The sequence below is a fragment of the Zeus faber genome, assembly GCF_960531495.2.
Source record: "Zeus faber genome assembly, chromosome: 16".
NCBI classification, from domain to species: Eukaryota; Metazoa; Chordata; class Actinopteri; order Zeiformes; family Zeidae; genus Zeus; species Zeus faber.
Window position 1 is genome coordinate 12,761,225 of NC_137202.1, and position 23,573 is coordinate 12,784,797.

General features: G+C 43.1%; 1 protein-coding gene across 1 annotated transcript; it reads left to right on the top strand.

Annotated features, from left to right (window-relative positions):
- Positions 1-6,787: 6,787 nt before the first annotated feature.
- On the top strand, positions 6,788-22,829 carry rasgrp3 (RAS guanyl releasing protein 3 (calcium and DAG-regulated)). The gene is made up of 16 exons (XM_080016377.1): positions 6,788-6,886; positions 7,247-7,397; positions 7,666-7,734; positions 10,650-10,781; positions 13,544-13,691; positions 14,559-14,732; positions 16,460-16,576; positions 17,879-18,157; positions 18,385-18,465; positions 18,927-19,040; positions 19,285-19,400; positions 19,954-20,101; positions 21,019-21,055; positions 21,510-21,659; positions 21,989-22,341; positions 22,728-22,829. Exons 1-16 carry the CDS (start codon positions 6,817-6,819, stop codon positions 22,734-22,736), a joined length of 2,148 nt encoding a protein of 715 aa, XP_079872503.1. The 5' UTR covers positions 6,788-6,816; the 3' UTR covers positions 22,737-22,829.
- Positions 22,830-23,573: the final 744 nt, after the last annotated feature.

A 23,573-nucleotide genomic window follows, 5' to 3' on the forward strand; every position in this document is an offset into this window, starting at 1 on the left:
CACTTATCGGATCGGTCGGAAATCTGACGGGAATCAAATCTGCTCCGATTTCGGTGGGAAATTGGAGCAGATTCGAGAAAAGTTAGGTGAGGATTGGTGCCTTGAAAACTGAGGCAAAAACAAGGAAATGAATAGGAAAGGCTGCTCCCTAATTGCACAAAACCTAGACCGGAAGACCGGTCTGGAGCTGAAGGTTCTGTTCTATGCCCTGTCAACAACAGCGGTCTCACAATCCTCATGGAAGGTCATCCATCTGGCCTCAAAGTGGCTCGAAGTGAGTTGAGCAACGTGAGCCACAGTTGGATGACAGTGCTCTGCGGAGGCTGGGTTGAAATAGTAGTTGGAATTAAATCAAAAGCGGTATCAACCTCTGCGTTCTTGTGAGCTCTTGTGCGGCTCATGGCTGTTGTAGTAGATGTCACAGAACCGAGTATAAAGCATCGCAATATAAGACACATTTTCTCAAAGATGTGGTGCAAGCATTTAGCCTACAGAATACTTTTGTTTGTTTTTCTTTGGGTTGATTTGGCCGTGTGATTTTCAATGGGCGGCGACGATTGGGAAAATCACGGTGGACGCTGACTGCTCGGGTCTGTGCGTAATGTGTTGTATAACGGTGGTAACAACGCTGCTCCGGGGCTTCCCAAGTGCAGCAGCTTGAGCTGACACCCGCACGTCAGGCAAACCAGGTTTGTGGCGATAACTAACTCATATCAGGTTTATCTATCTGTCTCTGTGTGTCTTTGATTCATTTTGCGCCGATGTAAGCTTCGTAGTCGGTAGAATGACCTGTGCTGCAGGACACTGTAAAAAAAAAAAATGGGAACAATATCTGCTCACTGATTCAAAAGGCAATAACACTCAGCGCAACAATGTACAGGGCAGCGGCGACCGACTGAAACCCCCATGCAAAGTCTGGCAATAACAAATCGCAGACACTCGTGCGCGCACGCACACAGACGCACGCAAAGCCGCGCTGGCACTCGCAGGCACACACACACACATGCGCACGGACGCAGTAGCCATCTGCTTCACTTCTGCTGCCAATTGTCTTTACCCAGAGTCTCTGCAACATCTGTCCGCGTAAACGTGTCACTCTGCATCTGCTTACAGCCGCAGACGCTGCATTCTCGTCTGGATGTCGCGGTCGACGGTTGTGTTTCTACGCCCGTGCGTGCGGTAGTCATGCCTGCATGTGTGTTGGTGTGTGTGTGTGTGTGTGTGTGTGTGTGTGTGTTTTTTGTCCTAGTGTGTGCCTCAGACCAGGTCCCGCCTTTGATTTGCCAGGAGAGCGAGAGGTCACATGTCAGGATTGCGCTGGCTCTGGGCTGTCGGCTGCAGTGTTTGGAAACAGTGGAAGGTTGAGAAGTCGGGGAGGGGGGAGAGAGAGAGGGAGAGGGCGAGAGAGGGAGAGAGAGAGAGGAGGAGGACGGCAGGATAGACCGAGGGGAGGAGAGGAGGAAGAGGAGGAGGAGGAGGAGGGGACTCCACGCAGCGTAGCCTCGACACCAAGCAGCCAGTAGCAGCCTGCAACATCTAGCAGCTGCATCTCACCCGCCGCTGCCTCGGGGAGGAGGAGGAGGAGGAGTGATCTTTGCCCTGGATGGTCGGTGATGCACTTCCACTGGGGGGGGGGGTAGTTTTTAGTAGATTTTTAGTATTTGTTAAAATCTGAATTTTGTAGAGTTTTTGCGTGTCTTCAGCCCATGCGTGGAGCTAATGAGATACTGTCCACGTTGTCGTGACGTTGTCGCTGGAAGCTGCGTGCCTGTTTCCGCTGGAGTTGCGGATGATGTTTGTGCAACTTCTCACCCGATTGTCAAGTGTTGTTTTGTGCTGATGGTTTATCGTGTTCAATCGCTCTCTCGGTGAGGGTGTATGTTGCTTTTGGAGCTGAAGCAGCCAGGATATGAAAGTGGGTGTGTTAGAGGTGTGTCTTTCTTTCGGTTGTTTTTTTTGTTTTTTTTACCTAAACGCCCGTTATCTAGTAGTTGTTGTCATGCGTTAGAGCACAAGGTCGGAGTGTCGGCGGCTTTTTTTTAATACATGTGCAGAGATTTGTGCGTTGTCGTGCGTAGTATCACAGCGTTATTCATGTGCGTGTAGATGTGTGTGCCTGGTCTGAGTGTCTGTATTGTGTTTGTGTTCAAACATAGACGGTTTATGTCACTTGAGCATTTGCGTAGACACACGCACACATGGATGCAACTGGGAGCCAAAGGCAGAGACACAGTGACCCATTGTGGAAGCAGAAAGCACAAGTCATGCTAAAGGGCACAGCTGACCCCAACATGCACGACTTGGTTTAACAAGGAGGAGGAAGCATAAGAGTGTATCAGTGTGTCTTTTCCTGTGGCTGCTGAGGTGTAACACATTAATGCTTGACATACCAAGGCGATAACAGCCTTGTCTCTAAGCAAAAAGTGTCAAAACAGAACACTGATTAAAAGTTTAGGAGAATAGCCTTGTTGTTGTCGTGAGTCACTGGGAAAACAAGTAACCGCTTTTTAAACATAAAGGTGCCGTTTTATTCAGACGGCTATTCTTTGTTATCGCAGTTTATGATACAGTAACACAAAATATTGGCGGGGATGTTATTAAAAGGTGCTTCCTTGTCTATCCCTTCCCCGCCCCACCTCCCAATCCCGGGTGCTGGAAATTACAGCTTGTTTTCAGTTGACTTGGCTGCTTACGCAGGGGATTTATAGAATAAAGGAGAGATAGAACCAGAGGAAACTGCAGAGTATTCACAGACAACAAAAACAACAAGCCATGGATAGCACAGTTTTTTGCAGTTGAAAATCATCATAAAATTCAGAATATGATAGTCGCATACTCTGTACTGACAATTCCGAAAATACCGCGGATAAAAACTATTCCGAGAAGTCAGGTTAAAATCTGAACAATGTCATGAAAGTTGAAGTGGAAATGTTTTCGGCATAATGATGACGTAATGACGTTGAGTTGAGAAAATAAGCTTTTAATGATTATGTCTGACATTTACACAGACAAAACTGCTACACTATATCCTGCCAAAATTCAGATAATTAAATGATGATAATCATAATAATAAAAATAATAATATTAATAATAATGCTATTTATAAAGTACTTTGCCCAAAACAAGGTTCACAAAGTTTGATCTTTTTTTTTTAATAAAAAACAGTGATGAAACACAGCAATTTAGTCAGGTCATGAAAATAAATAATCAAAATGAGTAATCAATATATCAACAACCAGAATTGTAGCGATGAAGCCAATCCCAAAAATGAAATGCCAAATAAACAAATGTACAGTAAGATCTCAAGCAGTGGGACCTCCATTGCTTCCCATGTTTACGATTGCAAAACATCCACGGCAAGATCCTGAAAACGCATTTCAATGTTGAAATTGTGTTTATTCAGCCTTCTGCATTGTACCTGTACTGATCCAGCTGAAAGTAATATACGACAGCTCTAAATACCTCCCGACTCCCGCCCACTCCGAATGTTTGCTTTTCCCGTCCATATAATGTCATTCTCCGAAGCCCATAACACCAAGCTACCCAACACCCCGACTCTGTGTTCTGACTATCTCACATATCTAACATCTCACTGATGCCAGGTGACCGTCACCTTGGCATCAGTGAGCAGGCGACCGGTGTGCCGTGAGAGATGCTGTTCCCAGCCTCGCCAAACCCAAACCCACAGCCTAGGGTTGTTCGTATCAATAGAAAACACTGCAGCAACAACAGCAATAATAACAGCTCACGGACCCTGACCCTGTTCACCTGGCAGCCCACACACACTGACCCACACGGCCCACAGGGAGTGCCGGCCCACGCCGTGCCCGCGGCCCGTCCGCGCCACAGTGGACACCGGCGATGAAATCTGTGTTTTGTTTTTTTGGACCCTACGCGGATGATGTCTCTCCTGTTTAGCAAGTGTTGCTGATATATCCCTGACTAGCTCTCACATCACCTGATCAAAGATGTGATAGATGGATAAAAAGACGGAAAACTTATTCATCCATGGAGGGAAATGGCAGAATTAAAAACGAGTAAAAATAGAAAGAAATTGGCAATACGCAAAAACATAAAGGTTAACAAAAAATAATAAACCTAAAAGCTTACAGTATACAAGACAAATAAAAATAAACAAGAAACAAGAAAGACTTGCCAATATACAATAACCCTAAAAATAAGGAATAAATCACAAGAACAGCAATCCATATTCTGATTAAAATTGGAAATTGTGAAAATGCATGACGGTCATTTTTAAACCCATTGTTTAATCTGTGCTGGCGCCAGCTTTAAGTGAAATAACAGTGACCTACATTGAGGTTTATCATAGCTTTCATTTTTATCTGTGGAATTTACCTTTGCCACGTGAAAAATATGAGGTAAGGCCCATTGATAATTTAGGACGATAGAGGTTTGTGAAATTAGCACCATGGTGGAGCGCATTAGCCGCCGAATCCCCTGAATAAGTATTCTGCCATACGGAGAGTTCCTGTTATATGATGTTATTAGCTGTTGGCCCTGCGTGGCTGTTAATTGAATTGTGTTGCTGCACAGTTTATTGCGGAGGGACCCCTGAGGTCGGCATATGACGTCTGCGAAAGGCTTGATTATCAGTCCACGTCGACCAGAGAGAGTGAGGTGTTACGTCAACCCTGCAAAGCACTTGACTCCAGCATGGCCGGGATATGAAATGAATGTGCTGCTTCAAGTCTTCCCGTTGTGTGCGAACGGGATAAGATAGTTTATCGGTGCTGCGGCTACCTTAGACAAACAGATGGCGTGCCACATTTTCCATAGGCGATAAGGCGGCGGTGCGACCTGCGAGCGGACCGCAAATATGTCTTGAATCTGCTGATTTGGCTTATTGGGTGTTGTTACTAAGACACATTTGGAAGGGTTTTAGGTGAAAACAATTATTGCGATAATGTTTTTTGAGTCAAGATAATATTTGATGAACCTTCAGGGGGAATATCAAGTGTTACAGCAGCAGAAGTTGACAGAACACAGCAAATCAAAAAAGAGATAAAACATATACTGTATATATCTCTGTACATATATCTATCTATTAATTTTTTTATTTTTTTATTTTTTTATTTTTTTATTATATACCACGGTGTCGGTCTCTGCCTGGGGCATTATTTGCATCTTCTCAGTGGCTTGAGAAGAACACGTGGGGAATAAAGCAGCGGACCCACACAGAATTTCGACAGTGGCGAAGGTCAAAGAGGTGTATTCATTCTTCCACTGCATTTAGCTCATCTTCTGCCCATGTACCTATACACACTAATGCCTGTATCAACTGCTGTTTACAAGCGAACTCCTCATCAGGCCTGACATTGTGGTCCTTGACATAGTACGTCTTTTTTTTTTTTTTTTAATCCAATCAGAGAAAATGATTTGATGAATTGTTGTGGGCGAGGCCTAATTAAAATGCATGCCATCATTCAAGCACACGGTCTGGTTTCATTACACGGCTGAAGATTGATTGAACCTATGTGATGTATTGAGGCCACTATACAGTACAGTATAATGTTTTGTACGATGCTATAAATATTCGTACTCTTTCGAGACGGTAAAGAAAACAATAGATTGCGGTATTTACAGCGATGGCGCACACGCTCCGGAACACGCGGCCACGCGTGAGGACACACAGGCGCACGCCAAAAGATCAATCGCTGATATTGACACAAGTGTCGGGAAACAAATTATAAGGCCCGGCCTGTGACGTCTTTGCTGCTTCACCAAGGTGACAGCGACTGATTACGCACAGAGCCATTAACAAGTTCGAAATCACCGGGGGCTGGGTCCCCTGCTCCCACAATGTGCTCCTAATCCTCATTCAACAGCCTGATAGATTTGTTTAGCTCCAGAGGATCAGCGCAGGCCAATCCACCGGCCAATCCCATACAAGCCCGCCGCTCTGACAACCCAAACACAGCCCGGGCATGACATCATCTGTGAAGTCAGCTCCCAGTTTGCCCTTTTCATTCTGTCTTGGGTTTCAGATTTATTGTGGTGGCCCTGGGTGGGGAGTTACTCCTGGTTGAGGGAACTTTTGAAATATTTGAACGCGTTTCTTCAACGTGTGAACTGAAGAGAGATGCTCGTTTATTGTGCGTATATACTGTAAATTGAACGCTTAGTATAGTGGTAAAATAGCGCATAGCGGTAGAAAGTTATTGAATTTGTCTGTACCCAAAGTGTTCATAGAAAGACACGCACTGAAGTAGCATGTGTCTTTAGGGAGGGACACAATAGACCAGTCTCTCTGCAATGTCATGAGCGCAGATAGTGAGAAAAACTGCAGAAAGTTACATGGCGGAAAGCTGATAACGATAGCTCATTATGGGGCGAGCTGATAACATTCATGTTTAATGAAAGATTATATACATATACATTATACACATGTTTCTGGAAATTCCAAAGCGCAATACATCCATACATTTACTATCATGATGACACCATCCAGATGTGTCCTCGATTATTTGTGGCGGCTTGTCTATATATGCAAAAAAAAAAACCTCTTTAGAAAAGAGGCTGTGGGGGGTACTGCGATTTTATTAGAAAGTGATGCTTTCCATTCGTACAGAGGACACTTACTGTAATTGATAACTCTTTCTGTTTCCTACGCAGGGAGATCCCTCAGTTTGAGTGCAGTGCGTTGAAGTGGGAAGGTTGTTCCCAGACCTCCAGCTGTGAAGGTGTGCCATGTGTTTACTGGCCCCGGGGGCCGCCTGACGCCTGTCTCGCCTCCGCTGCCCTCAAGGCCCCGAACCCGACACCCTCCGCCGCCCCAGCGTCCTCCAGCCCGCCGTCATGGGGTCGTCCACCTTGGGGAAGGCAGCACCGATGGATGTTCTCTTAGATGAATGCATCAATGCCTTTGGTGAGTGTCGAGTCGCTCTGCCTTTGGAAATGGTTAATGGTTAAGGTGTTTCAATGAGTCTGGCGTGTGAATTAATCTTGTGTGCGGAATAAGATTTTATATTCATAATTCATGACGGTAAGATATTTTAAAATTGCAAGACCATCTACTGTGTGCTGTCTTACTATCCATGTGTGGTCATGACTAAGTCTATGACCAGACATCTATCCTACAAATATTCCACACGATTCCAAAGCTCCAGACCTGAAGGCATGTTAAGCAATACGGGTCAAAGTTCTTCCTCCCTTTACAGTGAAGACTCCTACCGCTTTGTCAGAGAGTCGCGCATGACTAATGCTGCTTTGTCTCTGCTTTGATTAGATGACAATGGGGAGCTGCAAAACAACCAGCTTCCTCGCACGTTGCTACTGATGCACCGCTGGTACGTCACGTCCACCGAGCTGGCAGGGAAGCTCCTGATGATATATCCTTTTCCCGGGCAGAGAAAAACACTGCAGCTCAAGGTCATGACGTGAAACTATATTGGGTTTATTCCTGCGTGGGTTTATATTTGTACACTCTGTCTCCTGGAGTCACCCGCGCAATCAAAATATGGGGTTAGAGACGATGTGTGTTTATTGGTTTCCCTGGATGAAATAACCTGTGAGCAAAGGTTGTTAGGGGTGTCATCAGTATAGTGACACCAGTTATTGTACAATTTGATCCACTTTAACAACCTAGAATCAGTTCTATTAGTTGTGTTTTCCCGTCGAGTGATCTCAGAGTTGTCCTTAACCCAGCTCCACGTACAGGGACTGTCAAGGGGACAACTGCCAACGGACCCGACCAAAGATTTGCTATTTAATGAGGTAAGACCCTTTATTCATGTTCACTATCCTCGTCTATGTTCAGTAGGCACTGTCAGGGTTCCCACCTGGAAAACCTGGAAAACAGCTGACCAATGTTTCCAGCCGTGGAAAACCCATGGAAAATGAGAGAAACATGTAAAATGTCCTGGAAAATGTTGTATTGTCCTGGAAAATTATTTCAACACTCTCCTATTTTCATTTAGCTGAAAATAAACTACTTGGCTATCTATATCAGAGCCCCCCTTCCTAAAACGGATTGCCATCTGAAAGGGCTAAGCTATGCTCAGGATCATATTAACGTTCAAATTGTCGTTTACGGACGAGGGTATTTTGAATAGGCTGCTCCCGGTTATGTTGTGGAAACGCTGTGAACACACCCCCAAGTCCCATCACATGGTAACACATGCAGGTTGGATGACATTTCAACTTACGGGGCTGAAACTCTGAATAATGTAAGTAACATTATCCTTCAAATGTAAATATAAGTCTCTGCTGCCAGGGAACTGTGGTACTTTTTATTAGGTTTATAGATTTACATTGCTTTCTTCCCAAGTGGTTTTAAACGGCTGAATAATGTTAAATTGGTTCTATTAAGGCCCTTGTAATAGTAAAAAAAAAAAATAGTTAATAGCTTGTTTCTTGTACCCCAAGTCCTTATAAGATGCTTATTAACATTATTATGTGTTAATAACACTATATAAGTGCACCAAAACATGTTTATTGTTGGAGTATAAGACATTTATAAGCACTTGTTAATAAACGCTTAATGACTGTCTTACAAGTGTTAATAATAGCATTACAAACATTTATTGAGATTAACTAACTTACCTATGATGTCATTGTTAAACCTTTAGTAAGCTTTTTTTTGTTGTTTTATTAAGATTGATACATACAGTACTTTATTATGCATTTATTGACAGTTAACTATGCACTAATTAACAGTTCACATTTAACATTTAATATTACTAGTAGGGGCTGAAGGATGGTGTGATGAACTCGTAAGAGTCAGTGGCAGTTAATAATCCCAGCAAACTCCGCTCTAGCTTTGAATCATACATTTAGTTATGTAGAGTTCAGTCTAGATTTGTCATTAGGCATTGTAGGCTACTAGTTGTGTTATTGCTGTTCAGGCAGCAATGGTTGATCATTTATAAGGGAAAAAAAGGGATTCAGGTTATATAGTAATAATAATGATAATGAAAATGTTATTTATTTAGCACTTGCCAAGCATGGAGCACAAAGGGCTTCCCAAAATAAATAAAATAAAATACAATGACAGAATACCTTAAACTAAAAATATAATAACAATATTAAAACAGAGCATTAAAACAAGGCAAGAAATAAAGTGAGTGAAAACAATAGTAAGCGGTAAGAGTTGCTTAAAAATCAACGTTTGTGGCCGTGGAGATGTGGATGTTATTCAGTTATATTTAGGCCAATTTATGTTAGGGTATGCACTGATATTCCTGTTTTTCATTGTATATATACTGTATATATATATATATATATATATATTTATTATTATTATTATTTTTTTTTTGAGTAAGGTAGGTGCCAGATTCTTTTACTGGCTCTTTAATAATTTAGTAAGAGAGAAAAGAGAAAGCTGAGGTGAGAGTTGCCCAAACCATCATTGTAACTGAAAGTGCTGTGCATCTGAAGGTGTGTTGGCTTTACTCTATGATCAATTTGTCATCACTTCTCAGCATGTAAGAGATGATTTTGCAGACAAGGTATAGACATAGACTGCATGTCTTTTGAATCAGACTTCCGCAGAGGGGAACACGTTAGTTTATGGCGGCATCCCTGTCTAACGCAGCTAGACAGCGTCACTGAAAATGCCCTGGAAAAGTCCTGGAAAATGATCTCTGGAAAAAGAGTGGGAACCCTGCACTGTGAAGATATGGGAAATGATCAGGGGGAAATGATTTTTGGTTCTACAGGATGTTCAGTCCATGCCCTTGAAATCTCGACCCAGTGACTTCACTGTTCATCACTCCTAGTGACTAACCGTTGCCTGACATTCTCCCTTCTAGCGGTGTCCTTAAAGGACACTTTGGAGCCATGTCAAGTGTACTGTACGTTAGGCAGATGTCGTTGACAGGGGCTGGGCTGAAGGGAAGTGATAGTGTTCAGTGAATCAGAGATGTTGGGAACCAGAGACGGTCCCCGGCGCTGTGAAGAATAGCTCATCCTGCATTCCCGTGGCCTCCCTCACTTCCCCATACAGCATGTCTGCTCTGTGCCATGAAGCAACGTTGTCGCTCTCATGCAAAGTTGTTAAGGGGGAAAAAAGTCCTCGTCCCATTTGTTTGGGCGTTCTTCGGAGCCGGTTTGCTTGTGTGCAGGGAGTTCGTCCCGTGTAGAAATTACTGGCCGTAACGACAGTGTTATCTGGGGAAATTCTCACATTGCGGTCACGCAGCTATATCGTCGACTCTATTTTTGTTGAGCAACCACACTTTTAGCATTGTTTATTGTTGGCCTTCCAGTACGCTGTAAACTTTCCCTGTTTATGACCTTGGCCCTCGTCACCACACTCCCCTCAGTCAGATGACCCACATTTGGTAAAAAACCACTGCTTGAACGTTTTCTTTTTCTGGGTCAGTGCTTTCCAACCTTGCACGATCCTCCTCCTATGAGTTACAGACGCAGATGGTTGTGGTACGTTACATACGCAGTGCTACTCGTGACAGGTATGAGCAAATTACCAAAAGGAGTTAGAGAAATGATTGTTTCTATTAAAAAAAAAAAAAAAAAAAAGTCAACTCATCAAATGTCTTCAGGTGAGAAACTGAATTCCTTTCTGCTTGCCTGATGTCACCGACACCAGGGCTGCACACTAAATGAAACAAAACAAAAACAACAACAACAAAAAAGTGACGGTCATTTTAAAGGCTTGTTTCTGCATCCAGATACTGGATAGTGACGTTTCCTGCCGAGTTCAACCTGGACCTGGGTCTGATCAGGATGACAGAGGAGTTCAGGGACGCGGCCACTCAGCTCGGCTTTGAAGAGCACTTCAAACTCATCGATATCTCCACCATGTGAGTGGGAAAGGATCATTCTTCAAAAGCTGCATGCAACTGAAACACACAAGACCAAGTGTAACAGGGCTAGAAAGCATATGCCAGTGCATGGGAAGATACTTAGTTGTTGAAGCACCTTAATATAACACTGAAAGCATACACAACTAAAACACACGCAATTCAAACTGTGCAAATCATCTGACCCTCAATCATACCCAAAGATGGATACACACAACTAGGCCAGGAGATACACTCTAGGGATGCAATGGTACACGGTATGTTATCGAACCGTTCGGTGCGCCCCCTACGGTTCAATACACACGCGTGAACCGTGGTATTACGGTATCACGGTAGAAGTCGACCGGACGCGGCGTGGCCTGCCGTGAGTGCTGCTTCCTATTGAATCCACTGTTGCAGCTCCACTGGCCATCATATTTTTGCGCGAGAGGCCTTTTTATTTTTATTTTTCAATAGTGACATGAGATAAAAGTACACAGAAATGTTTTAGTAAAGAGAAGTAAAGAGGTGGGAAAACCAACCCTCTGTGATGGCCCTGTCCCTCTTTATTACGAACTTGTCTTTGGACACTCGCTTCCACTCGCACCAGGTAGTGTCGAGGCGTTCACGAACGATCCCATTCTTCTGAACGGCTCTTTTGTGGGATTGAGTCTCGCTTGCGTGATGAGCTGTTCTTTCTTTTTTTGTCAAGTTTTACAGTGTTATGTTGTGTTGTTTGTTTAAGTTGCCGTCTCCTGCCGCTGGAAAATGTTTCCCCCTCCATGTAGTGTTGTATTGGCCCTTTTTAAGGTATTTCAACAGGTAAAAAGGGCTCGGGTGGTCTATAACCTTTAAAATATAATCCCCATGAATGAAACCAAGTCATTTTGAAGCACAAGTAACCTTTCAGTGACAAAGTTAAGGACAAATGGTGCAAATCGCTTTTTGTAAAGTGGAAAACTGCAGTTTATGGGTTGTATTGGCCCTTTAAAAGTATTTCAACAGGTCTAGGGCACAGAGTAGGTAAAATAATGGAGAGTCATAAGGATAATTGCAAAATAAATAATTTCTTTATTTTATATTTAACCCATCCATTAACCATGTAAATTCAAGTCTAGTTTACAAATGTAGCCCTAAACAAGGATATAAGACATACCAAACACATATAAACATCGGAAACAATACTATAGTATTGCCTATAATCACGTAAATATGACATATAAACAGCAAACACTTCCTTGGCCACAGTTGTGATAATTCTGTTACAAGAGACGTTTAAGTTTCACAAACACATACCTTTGCTGTAACCAGAGCATAACATTCTGTGTATTTGCAGGTTATGACTGTTTGATCCAGATAAAAGCAGCCGTATAAACTGGGCGATACAGATTTTACAGGTCGCAGGTCGCACGTGGACGGAAATCAGTTTTTAGGCATATGATCACTTTTTGAAAAGGAGCGCACCCAGGGCTGAACTTGTGCCAGATCCTGCCGGAACATGTTCCGGGACCTCTTCGATTGGGACCGGCACCTATTTGATCGGACCTGGCACCTCCACACAAAATGTGGAGCTGTGGCTCGAGCTGTGAGCTCCGAGTTCCCCGTTTCTCCCAACAAAACAAGTAGAAATAGCGTGTTTTTAGATTATTATTTTTTAGGGCTGTATCTCACACAGAATTTTGTCAGTCTATTCGGATTTGCGCCTGTCTCCCTCTCCGAAGGTACAGACGATGCGCGCCCTAGCAATGGAGGGGGCTGGCGATCTGCAGAACAATGTTTTTATCTCACGTCGCCTTACAGTAGAAACATGTGGGTGTAGAAAGAAACCGTGCGCACAAGGGACACTTTCTCCGTGACTCTGTCATGGATCACCCCCCTCTCTATGCGTTATGCGCAGAAATGAATCTTAACGAGTCTACGAGTCTTGCCCCGTTCTTCCGTGCCCCGCCCCCACACTATTTTTAGTTGTTTTATGTGGAGGAAGTGGGCGCACGCAGAGTCGTGTTCGATTCACACATATAAAAATATATGATTCCCCTTGTTTATAAATCCTCATTGAAATGTTATCCCTGTGCATTTTGTAAGCTTCTATCGGTTTAAACTTTCGACTTGAAGAATCTCAGTCGACTGACGAGTTTCCGACTGATGATTTGAATCGTCGACCTTCACGGGGCAGCGCTATTATTTTATATTTAAAACAAAAAAAGCCCAGTGCGTCCCCGTGCCGCGTCACGCATCGCAGCGCACCCCGCCCGCCCCCCCTTGTGTGTTCCGTGCATATGTTCTGTGACGTTTTTTCTCCCCCCGACCTACCGGGGGGAGAAATAGTCAGTACTATAGTACTGGTTTTATTTATTCTTTATAGTGAAATGTTTTAAAAAAAGATTATATATAAATAAATAAATAAATATTAATGACAATTAATATTTAAATTATCCACTATCCTGGACACCTCCCCTCCAATCAGATGAAATTATGCAAATTATAACAAACCACTTATATTATAACAACCCCAATAAACTTGAACCCACAGTCATACACGCAGAGCGTTACAATATTTATTTGTGGCAGACTACTATAAAAACATTTTACCCCTTTCAACTTTTTAATAAATATTTTCTCTTAAATATAAAAATACTGAAACCGTACCGTTGCTGCAGCCCCAAAAACCGTGATACATACCGAACCGTGAGCCCACTCTCCCGTTGCATCCCTAATACACTCATACATGAGCTCATATTTAAACGCTACATAGATTTAAAATGTCTCGATTACCTCCCTAGTCCATCATATGACTGGATGCGGAAGCTGACACAGAGGAAGAAGCAGGCCAAGAAAGGCAAGGCGTCTCTCCTGTTCGACCACCTGGAGCCCATGGAGCTGGCCGAGCACCTCACCTTCCTGGAGTTCAAGTCAATCAGGAGGATATCAGTACGTACGGAGAGCTCATTACTCCTCCCGTGATTTGATCTCATTTTGGGGTTTTTTACCTTTCCTGTGCAGATATGTCACTGTCAATAAACAAATAAAGTATGTTGTATTACTTTTAGTATTCATTTTTTACTCTCAAACGGATTGGAGTCCTCTTAGTGGTGCCGATTACTTTAGTCTCTTTTATATAATTTGCAGATTGATGGCCATTGTCATATTTCATGTGTATTGCGTAGACATAGATAATGGCACACAGGAGTATTTTATTTGTGAGAACACTAGACATTAGATATTGGGTTCCTTGACACAAAGCAGCACCACACCATCTCCTGGTATAGAACCTTAAGAGCATTTAATTTAAATTGCTTGCCACCGGTGGAGTTACACCTTTTGTGTCCCAAATACAGGAACTGAAATGCTAACTGAAGGAAACGAAAAAAAACATAACCCTATATTAAAAGCTTCTTAAGCTGTTTTTGTCTCTGCTGTTACAGTAGACAGGTAGTCAGGTGACAGCTGCCAGCTTTGTGTGTGCAGCAGCAGAACAAGGAGAGCATTCCATGTTCTCACACCTTATCCCAAATACATGCACATAGAATTCGGACATTAATGCTGCACGGAAAATGTATGGAAATTAGGAGTTAGGAGTTGAACCAAGGTCTCTGCCACTGTCAGGACAGATTTACTGAGCCACAGTTTGTTCCTATATCAATTTTAAGTGTAGGTGTGTCTATTCTGGCATTGGTTCTTCACTTTGTGAACGTTTGGATTCACAGAAAGTTACTTTCCATACTGAGTGTGTTCATTTTATTTCTGTATGGATACACTTGACATGTGCTTATGTTGTAATTGCAATGTTTTCCTCAGTTCACCGATTACCAGAGCTATGTGATCCACGGTTGCCTGGTGGAAAACCCGACCTTGGAGCGTTCCATCGCCCTCTTCAATGGGGTCTCCCAGTGGGTTCAGCTCATGGTGCTCAGCAAGCTGACGCCGCAGCACCGCGCCGAGGTCATCACAAAATACATCAACGTGGCCCAGGTAAGAGAGAAGGTTACCACAGAAATGACTCATGCATCGGTGTGATTGGCGTTGAAATCACTTGCCCACGCAGCACCTTCTCACATCCGATGATCCTTGAAGGTGGATCCAGCTTCAGACTCTTCCCAACATCTCCCCAACAGGGTTTTTCTAGGAAGTCCAGGTGAACTGAACAAGCGGCAGGTATTCAGCCCTGAGACCGTAACTCTTATAACTACGGTACAACTTTACCCGATGATACCAGTTTGGAATTCGCAGAAAGGGAGAGATCGTTTTTCGTTCATATACTGTTACTGTGAACCCACAGACTGAAGTTTCGAAAAAGCAAAACTCATGTTAGAGGAAGTACATTATCCTCGAATAATTTACAGTATTTATGAATGGATTGTGGAGACTTTAACTGGCAAAGAAGTCACAATGGACAACACAAATTCAAAGTGTGGATCTTTCCCTGATGGAGGTATAGCATATGGCAGTATTCCAACAGTGAGAAAGAAAGATGAATGCACAGCAGAGAAATAAGTGCAGGAGCCTCCATTATGGTACATGAAAGGATGCACCTCAGGTTGCCCCCTCAGCGATAGCTTAGCAGTGTGAGTCCTGTTCTTGTTTTACTGGTTTTTTTCCAACGGGCATTTACATTTTAAAGGTATTTGTGTAAATGTTTCCATTCACGCTCGAAATATGACAAGCCTTCACCGCACACATTAACAGCGATTGTATCAGGCGTTCAGATGGGCGAGGAGCTCCATCGTTGCTCTTCCACCGAGCCTCTTAAAAGGGGCGGCACAATGGCCCTAATGAGAACGGAGAACCACTCACGATGGGTCGGCCTCCTTTGTCGGGACGGCCCGTCTCCTCGCTAATGTAAACGTCTCGTCTGAAAGCAACGGACAAGCGCTTGAAAGGAATTTTGTTAGTTAATGAGAAGGTGAAGGATGAGGTTCAAGGTTGAGAGCCTTTAGAACGCCGCTATCGATCGATTCGGTGGGCGCGTGTCTTCTGCATCACAGAGTGGAGCCGGAGTTGACATCAGTCCAGTTGCCGCATAACGTGGGGTGAGAAAATGCCCCCGATGCAAAATGTGATCCCAAGAGCTTGATCAAACTTGTCAGATAATATATCAAAGCGATTGGATTTTCTGCTTCTTTCACGTATAAAACCATGTTAGATATCCCTAATGGGTGAAATGTGCTTATACTGTATGTCTTAAAGTTAAAGCCCCAAAAAGTTGTCTGACTCTGTATTGGTTGATATTCAAAGTTCCAATTCTGGACTCACTATTGGGATGAACTCAGTATCATGGAAGCATCCCTACACATGGTTAATAGCATTCATTCCAACACGTTTAGAATATTTCACGGTTATTGGTGTTTTGGTAACGGTAGAAACACGTTTGGTTTCAAGTTGGTGCTCCAAACTCCGGACTCTAGACTTTTCACTGGGAACATGACATTTCCATTTTTTGTCAAGTTCTTCATGATAAACACCCAGACAAAGAACAACAACAATTACCGCCAAGGGAAAAGCTGCCGTAAAAGAACAACGTGATGACGCACTTTTGAACGAATTGCAAAGTGTTAGAAACCACAAGCTCAGAATGCCTCCATAGCTGTTCCACAGCAGTTATAGATAATTATCAGATCTAATTATTTCCCCTCTCTCTCTCTCTCTCTCTCTCTCTCTCTCTCTCCCTCGCTTGCTTTGATCTGGTTTCCTCACGTTAGAAACTACTGCAGCTGCAGAACTTCAACACCCTCACGGCCGTGGTGGGGGGGCTGAGCCACAGCTCCATCTCTCGACTGAAGGAGACGCACTCCCACCTGGCCCCGGAAGTCACAAAGGTGTGTGCCAACAGTGTTGTAAATAGAAAAAAAAATAGGCGCACAAAAGGGGGGATTCAAACACCTTACGTTTATGCTTTAAATTTTACATTTAGGCCTCTAAGCAACAGATTGAGGATAAATAACAATCTTTCTCTGGTTGGAATGGACCGGTCAAAGTGCGGATATTCCACATTGCATGTGACATTGCATGACGTGCATTTGAGAATTGCGTAGAAATGATGATAGGTATTTAATTAAATAATATTTATGTGACTTGAGAGCGCTCCATCATTTTGTAGCACTGACTCAGTACGGATGCTCAGCCAGTAGAACAATATAGCAAGCCTTTGTGACTTTCTAATTTAATTTCTCTTTTATTCTCTCTTTTAGATGCTTCGACTGGTTTCTGCGAATCCAATTCCTGCAGCGACGCTCCGTAGAGTCTTGTAAGACTACGAACTAGGGAAGAAACCAGCAGAGTTATTAAAGCCGTTTTTTAAACCACACATTTTAATTCTTAATCCATTTTAATCATTCTGAGAAATGATTAAAAGACTGAGAAATTTGATGGATATATTTGTCATAAAGACGGATATATTTGTCATAAAATATAATTTTATAATTATTTTATAAAATATTATTTTATATATATATATATATTTTTTTTTTTTTTTTATTAAATATTATCTTATGACAAATTTATCCATCAAATTTCTCAGTCTTAGAATGATTCAAATGGATTAGCATAGTTGAACTCTGCTGGTTTCTAACTTCTCTAGTTCGTCGTCTTACAAGACTTTACGTAGCTTGGCTGCAGGAATTGGATTTGCAGAAACCAGTCGAAGCATCTAAAAGAGAGAATAAAAGAGAAATTAAATTAGAAGGTCACAAAGGCTTGCTATGTTGTTCTACTGGCTGAGCATCCATACTGAGTCAGTGCTACAAAATGATGGAGCGCTCTTAAGTCACGTGGAATCCTCCTACATCCTGAGCGTTTAGCGCCATACATCTCTTTGCGATCAATGACTCAAAGCTGAACAGCATGTTGGATGATAATCTAATATTGATTTTTTTGTTGTTTTTTTTATCATCAAATTCCCCCGACTCCACATCCCCATCTCTTTCTTTGCCCCCCTTTTCCTCTGCCTCTCTATCACTCCTTCCCTCATGGATGCTTACACACACACACACACACACACACACATACACACACACACACACACACACACACACACACACACACACACACACACACACACACACACACACACACACACACACACACACACACACACACACACAAATGGTCCTTCCATACAGACCTGGAGCGAGATGACCGAGCTGGTCTCTTCCAACGCCAACTACTCCAGCTACCGGAAGGCCTTCGGCGAATGCCAGGGCTTCAAGATCCCCATCCTGGGCGTGCACCTCAAGGACCTCATAGCCGTGCACGTGGTCTTTCCGGACTGGGTGGACGACGGCTCCAAGGTGAACCTGGTGAAGATGCAGCAGCTCTACGGGACGTTCAACGAGCTGGTGTCCCTGCAGAGCGCCACGGCTCAGGTGGAGCCCAACATGGACCTCATCTACCTGCTGACGGTGAGCGGAGACACAACCAGCAACTGCAAGGCCATACACACACAAGATGCAAGTGGCGGGGACATGAAAGGCAAAATGAACTGTTGATAGATTATTTTCTGTCCTGCTTTTTTTTTTTGCAAAGGTTACTACCAAAAGACCTGCCCCTCCAGTCTAGCACAATACATTGATGCTTTTATCCTGATGATGTTTAAGTTAATCATGACCCGGTCCTCTCCGTTTGTCAGCTTTCTTTAGACCTTTACTATACAGAAGATGAGATTTACGAGCTTTCATTGCTAAGGGAGCCACGTAATCCCAAATCCTTGGTAAGTCTTTTTTTTTTTTTCTTTTTTAGGAGAACTTGAAATAGTCTGCACACTGTTCTCTAGTCATATCTACCCATTCATGCTACCCAGTCTATTTCTCTGTTCACATTTTTTTTCTTTATTGTTTATATGTTTTTAACTAATCATTTTTACCCTGTTTGGAAGATTTGTCGTTGCAGTGAGTTTAATAGAGTTTTTTTGTGAGGTTTTTTTTTGGTGTTTGTTTTTTGCCAACATTTTAATAACAAAGAGGGCATAACAAAGTGTTCACTAGGTCACAGGACATGAGATACTCAATTAACAGAAAGGATTGGTCTGAAAAGGTGCAAAACAGCCTGCCCATTGGATAAACACTGTACATTAACATTTAGCGAATAAAAAATTAATTAAAAAAGGAATTCTGGACTCCAGACCTGCTTTCCTATTTCATATATTCTGCGTGTTTCTCATGTGTTTGACAGCCAACCTCTCCTACGACTCCCAATAAGACTCTGGCTCCCCTTGACTGGGCTTCGGGTGTGACCACCAAACCGGACCCCTCTGTCGTCAACAAACACATCAGGAAGGTGGTGGATGTAAGTTGTTTTTTTTTTCTTTGAATTATGGATGTATGAAAAATGAATTATGGCTTTTCGGTGTGTGTATATACATTGTTTATATATATTTTACATCACAACCCATTCTTCAGCAAATATTTAGATACAGCATATTTACACATTTTCACACTTGTGTAGAAACCAGTTCTGCTGTTTAACAAATTAAGAGATCTTTGGAAAATATTATAAAAGTTTTTTGTTTTTTTTCTTTGTTTCTGGGAAGTCTGTGTTCAGAAATTATGACCACGATCGTGATGGCTATATCTCTCAGGAAGATTTTGAGAGCATTGCTGCAAACTTTCCCTTCCTGGACTCCTTCTGTGTTCTGGACAAAGACCAGTGAGTGTGTGCACACATCCTAATTATTAAAAATGTATGTCGGTCGAACTCAAATCGAAAAAACCCTCCATCCGGTCGAGCTCAAGGCCTGAGACCAAGACTCTCTCATAATGAGCAAAACTTGGGCTCAAAATTAAAAGTATTTTCCTTGGGTGCAGTCAGTGGTGGAAAAAGGACTTGAAATTCACACTTGAGTAAAAGTCATGACAGCAGTGACCATGACAAACCCAGCCATCCGTCAACCCGCTGACAAAAAAACCCACTTAAAAAGCAGCCCAATTTCGCAGGACGAACATCGTCGGGTTCACCCCTATAAATAATTAATAGCAATCGGACACACACAAAATAAATCCCCCGTATGTTCAACAGACTTTTATCCGGCGTCCTTCCCCTCCCAGGTCCCTGTTGTGCTTGATTGTCATTGAATGTGTCAAGGCGATTGATTTCTTACCAAAATGTTGAGGCCAAAACTTTTATTAATGACATCCCTCTTCTGCTGTCCTTCGTTCTTATCCCCCACCCTCTCTGTCTCTGTCCCATGCTCTCTGTCCAGGGATGGCTTGATCAGTAAAGACGAGATGATAGCGTATTTCCTGAGGGCCAATCCGCTGCTCCAGTGTAAAATGGGCCCCGGCTTCATCCACAACTTCCAGGAGATGACGTATTTGAAGCCCACCTTCTGTGAACATTGTGCTGGATTTGTACGTAGAAACCGAAATCCTCGTCACAATATTCACTTGTCTCAGATTTTTTTTTACCCTTTGAACCGAAGTTAGCTTTGCAATTTACAGTATATCAGGTGATTTATTTGAGTTTATTCAGTATATATGGCCGCTGGCCTAAAACAATCCTTGGTGCATCTGGGGGGATTAGTCTGTGATTGAGAGAGATTAATTAACTATCGGTGGAGTGGATGGGGGTCTCTATGCAGTCGAGACTGGTAACACGCCGTAACAAACCAGACCTTCCTGACCAGTTTGACCAGTGTGTTGGGATCGTGAGGCTACAGATGGCTTTATATTTGGTGCAGTCCCGCTCTTGCCACAGCCCACCGTTACCTTCGTCTTACCGACACTTATCGGAAAGGTGGTGTAACGCAACATTAAGAACCAGGCACGTCCAAAAGCTACAGAATTGTCAGAAAACATCTGCAGATGACATGATTCTGTGTTGCGTCTGAAGTGCGAGCAGAAAGGAAGACAGGACAGTCCCCTCTGTCTCTCACCGCCAGGTGTGACACACATTTATGTAACCGCACAGACTGTGGATCCCCCCCAGGACACCATGGTGGTTTCGGTGTGCCTCAGTGTTGGAGGCAACAACTGACAACATATGGCAGTGCACTATCATTAGGCAATTCCCTTCAGCTAATAAAAGTATTTTTTGTCTGAAGAATATTGTGCACTGATCACAACCACAAAAGACTTGACAACATTATTTGCGTAAATAAACAGTAAAGAACATTTACGACAAATGCATGTGATGATGTGATTTCATATTTTAACTTTTATCATATATCATATATTTTATATATTTCATATATATTTCATATATATCATATAACATGCTTTTATTCTTCTTTGTCTACGCATTCTTTTCTCTCTATCTGCTGCTACAGCTCTGGGGAATCATCAAACAGGGTTACAAGTGCAAAGGTACAGTATTCTCAGAGTGGAAGAAACGTAATCATCTCAAGAATCAAAACACAATAACAATAATCTCATGATGCACACTTTAGCTCACGCAGTTCTTAAGTTTATTATTTCTGTTGGGTTTATCTTCGTCATTAAAATATACAGTATCTTCCACCCACGTCTGATTTGTGCTTTTATATGTGTCATAATCTGCTGTGCTACTTGCCTGAATCATGATTTGCAATGCTATGGCAAAGGTAGTTTGGTTTTTCTGTGGAAATCTAGGGCAAATATTGAATTAGACCTTTAAGAAAACAAATTAAGGAAAGACGAGTCCTCTCAGGTTTTAATCACAAGGTTGAAATTACCTCCATGTTCAACGATGTTCAATGAATAACATCAAACATTCTGTCTGATTCCTCAAATTTCTGATTTGATTTGAGAAATGAAGTGTAATCTTTTTTTTTTACTTCAGACTGCGGCGTAAACTGCCACAAGCAGTGCCGGGAGCTGCTGGTGCTGGCGTGTCGGAAGCTGCTGCGCTCCACGTCTCTGGGCAGCGTTTCTCCTGGCGTGCTGACCCACAGCTCCCTGCCCAGCAGCCCGGCCATGGGCACATGTGAAGGTACCTTCCGCCCGCTGTTAGTGACATTAGCTCCACATTGATAAACAGTATGTAACAGTAACAGTGGTAGGTCACTAGGTACCGGCAAGCACTTTGTGGTCGGCACCCAACTGTACGCGCCCGGGCCTCGAACCGGGCACTCCCGCTCACCAGCTCACCACCTCCCGCTCACCTTTTGATGCGTCTTTTTTTAATATGTATACTTGCAGCTTCCGGGCAAACTTCCATTTCGTGAGGAATTAAACATGAAAAAGTTATGTTTCTATCCAGGTCTGTCGAATGCATATCCTTGGAAATACTGTATTCTTCTGAACTCCCGTCTCACACAGATGAAGATGAGGTGTTTGAGTTCCCAGCGGTCGCTCCGGTTCCTCCGGCGCTGGACAGCCAGTCCATCACCCTGATGACGGGCACGGCCCAGCGGATCTCCGTGCGCCTGCAGAGGGCCACGACCAGCCAGGCCACCCAGACCGACCCCCTGTGGCCCGAGCACGGCTGGGGGGTTGCCGACAGTGGCTCCCACACCTTCCCCAAAATGAGGTACCGCCCCCACCGGAAGACGTCTAAAAACAAAGGATTTGCCCGCTGGGATAACCATGACGCTGGAAAGCAGGGAAGAGCAGACTCCCAGGAGAAAATGGGAGAGGTTGCACAGAACGGGACCACGACACACAGAGGGAAGGTAATGCAAAGTATGGGGGCAGATTGATGGTTTAACTGTACTGTATTATAGTAGATTTGATATTAATCAAACAGCCACAAACAATTACATTCAAGGTTTGATTATCAGAGCTAAAACAAAAGCCTGACAAACTTACACGGTAATGTCATCTGAGATCTAGCGGAGAGTTACCTTTTTGTCTTCAATCTACTACATGTCACCATCACAATTGTTAAAGGCATGATGCAAATTGGCCAAATATATATTGCATATTCTATGTTACTCCTTTTTCCAGGACATGGGTGGAGTCGACTAGAGATTTGTCCAACTAAAGCAGTTTGATTAAATACATTTGAATTTATTTTAAATGGTCAATTGTTGATTTTCAACATATATTTTTGTTACAGGACAGCTGACTTGGCCACTGTCGCTTTGGCCGGACCCGACATTCTGAAAGGATTTTCAGTGCTGGTACAAGAAAACTCTCGTCGCTGGGGGAGGTGCTCGGGTGCTTGCGGCCCCCGTTCGGTGACCCATAGTAGCGCTTGCTGCCCTCCCCGGACTTTAAGGCGAGCAGCGCTCCGGCTGGTCACTTGTGACAACTTAAAAGACTCAAGGAGACAACAGGGGCTGGGAGGCCTCCTATAAATAGCTCGGGCAGTGGACTCCACCCCCGGCGTCCTTCAGCAGTCAAGCTGAGCCGGGATCTGTTTGGATAACCGAGCTTCGTAGATCTCTGAGGGGTTTTGGGTTGGGTTTTGATGGAGGATGCATCACCTTTTCAGTGCCGGAAAAGAAACATATCTCAAAGGTGCACGCACGTGTCTATCTGGAACGAGCCGGGTTGAGAGCATGCCTGAGAGGTGTGTTTAAACTGTAACATGTGTAATGGGTATTTACTGTATTTTGATTATTTATTTTTCAAAGAATATACAGGGGTTAGCCTCCAACTACAAATAATTTCATACATGCCAGTTACGTGTCTGTCTGGAACCAATTAACAGGTACGTTCTATAGAGCCGTGTTTCAAATGGCCCCCATCACACAAGCGCACAGAAACACATTATTCAATATTTAGTATTGATACTGACAAAGATTGACTGAGAGCTATTATTGTCGAGAGACTTTAAGATAATGAATGGTAGTAGTAATGAGTCTATTAGTAAAAAAAAGCATAATAGAAAGATAGGCGTTTTAAATGTGCAGTATGAGCATTTTTTTGTGTATTTTGGGCCAAATATGTTTTAGCCGTT

Coding starts and splice junctions, on each gene's coding strand:
- rasgrp3 (XM_080016377.1), top strand. CDS start 6,817: ATGGGGTCGTCCACCTTGGGGAAGGCAGCACCGATGGATGTTCTCTTA. Junction 16,577..17,878: donor TGGCCCCGGAAGTCACAAAG/GTGTGTGCCAAC, acceptor CCTTCCATACAG/ACCTGGAGCGAGATGACCGA. Junction 18,158..18,384: donor ACCTCATCTACCTGCTGACG/GTGAGCGGAGAC, acceptor TCCGTTTGTCAG/CTTTCTTTAGACCTTTACTA.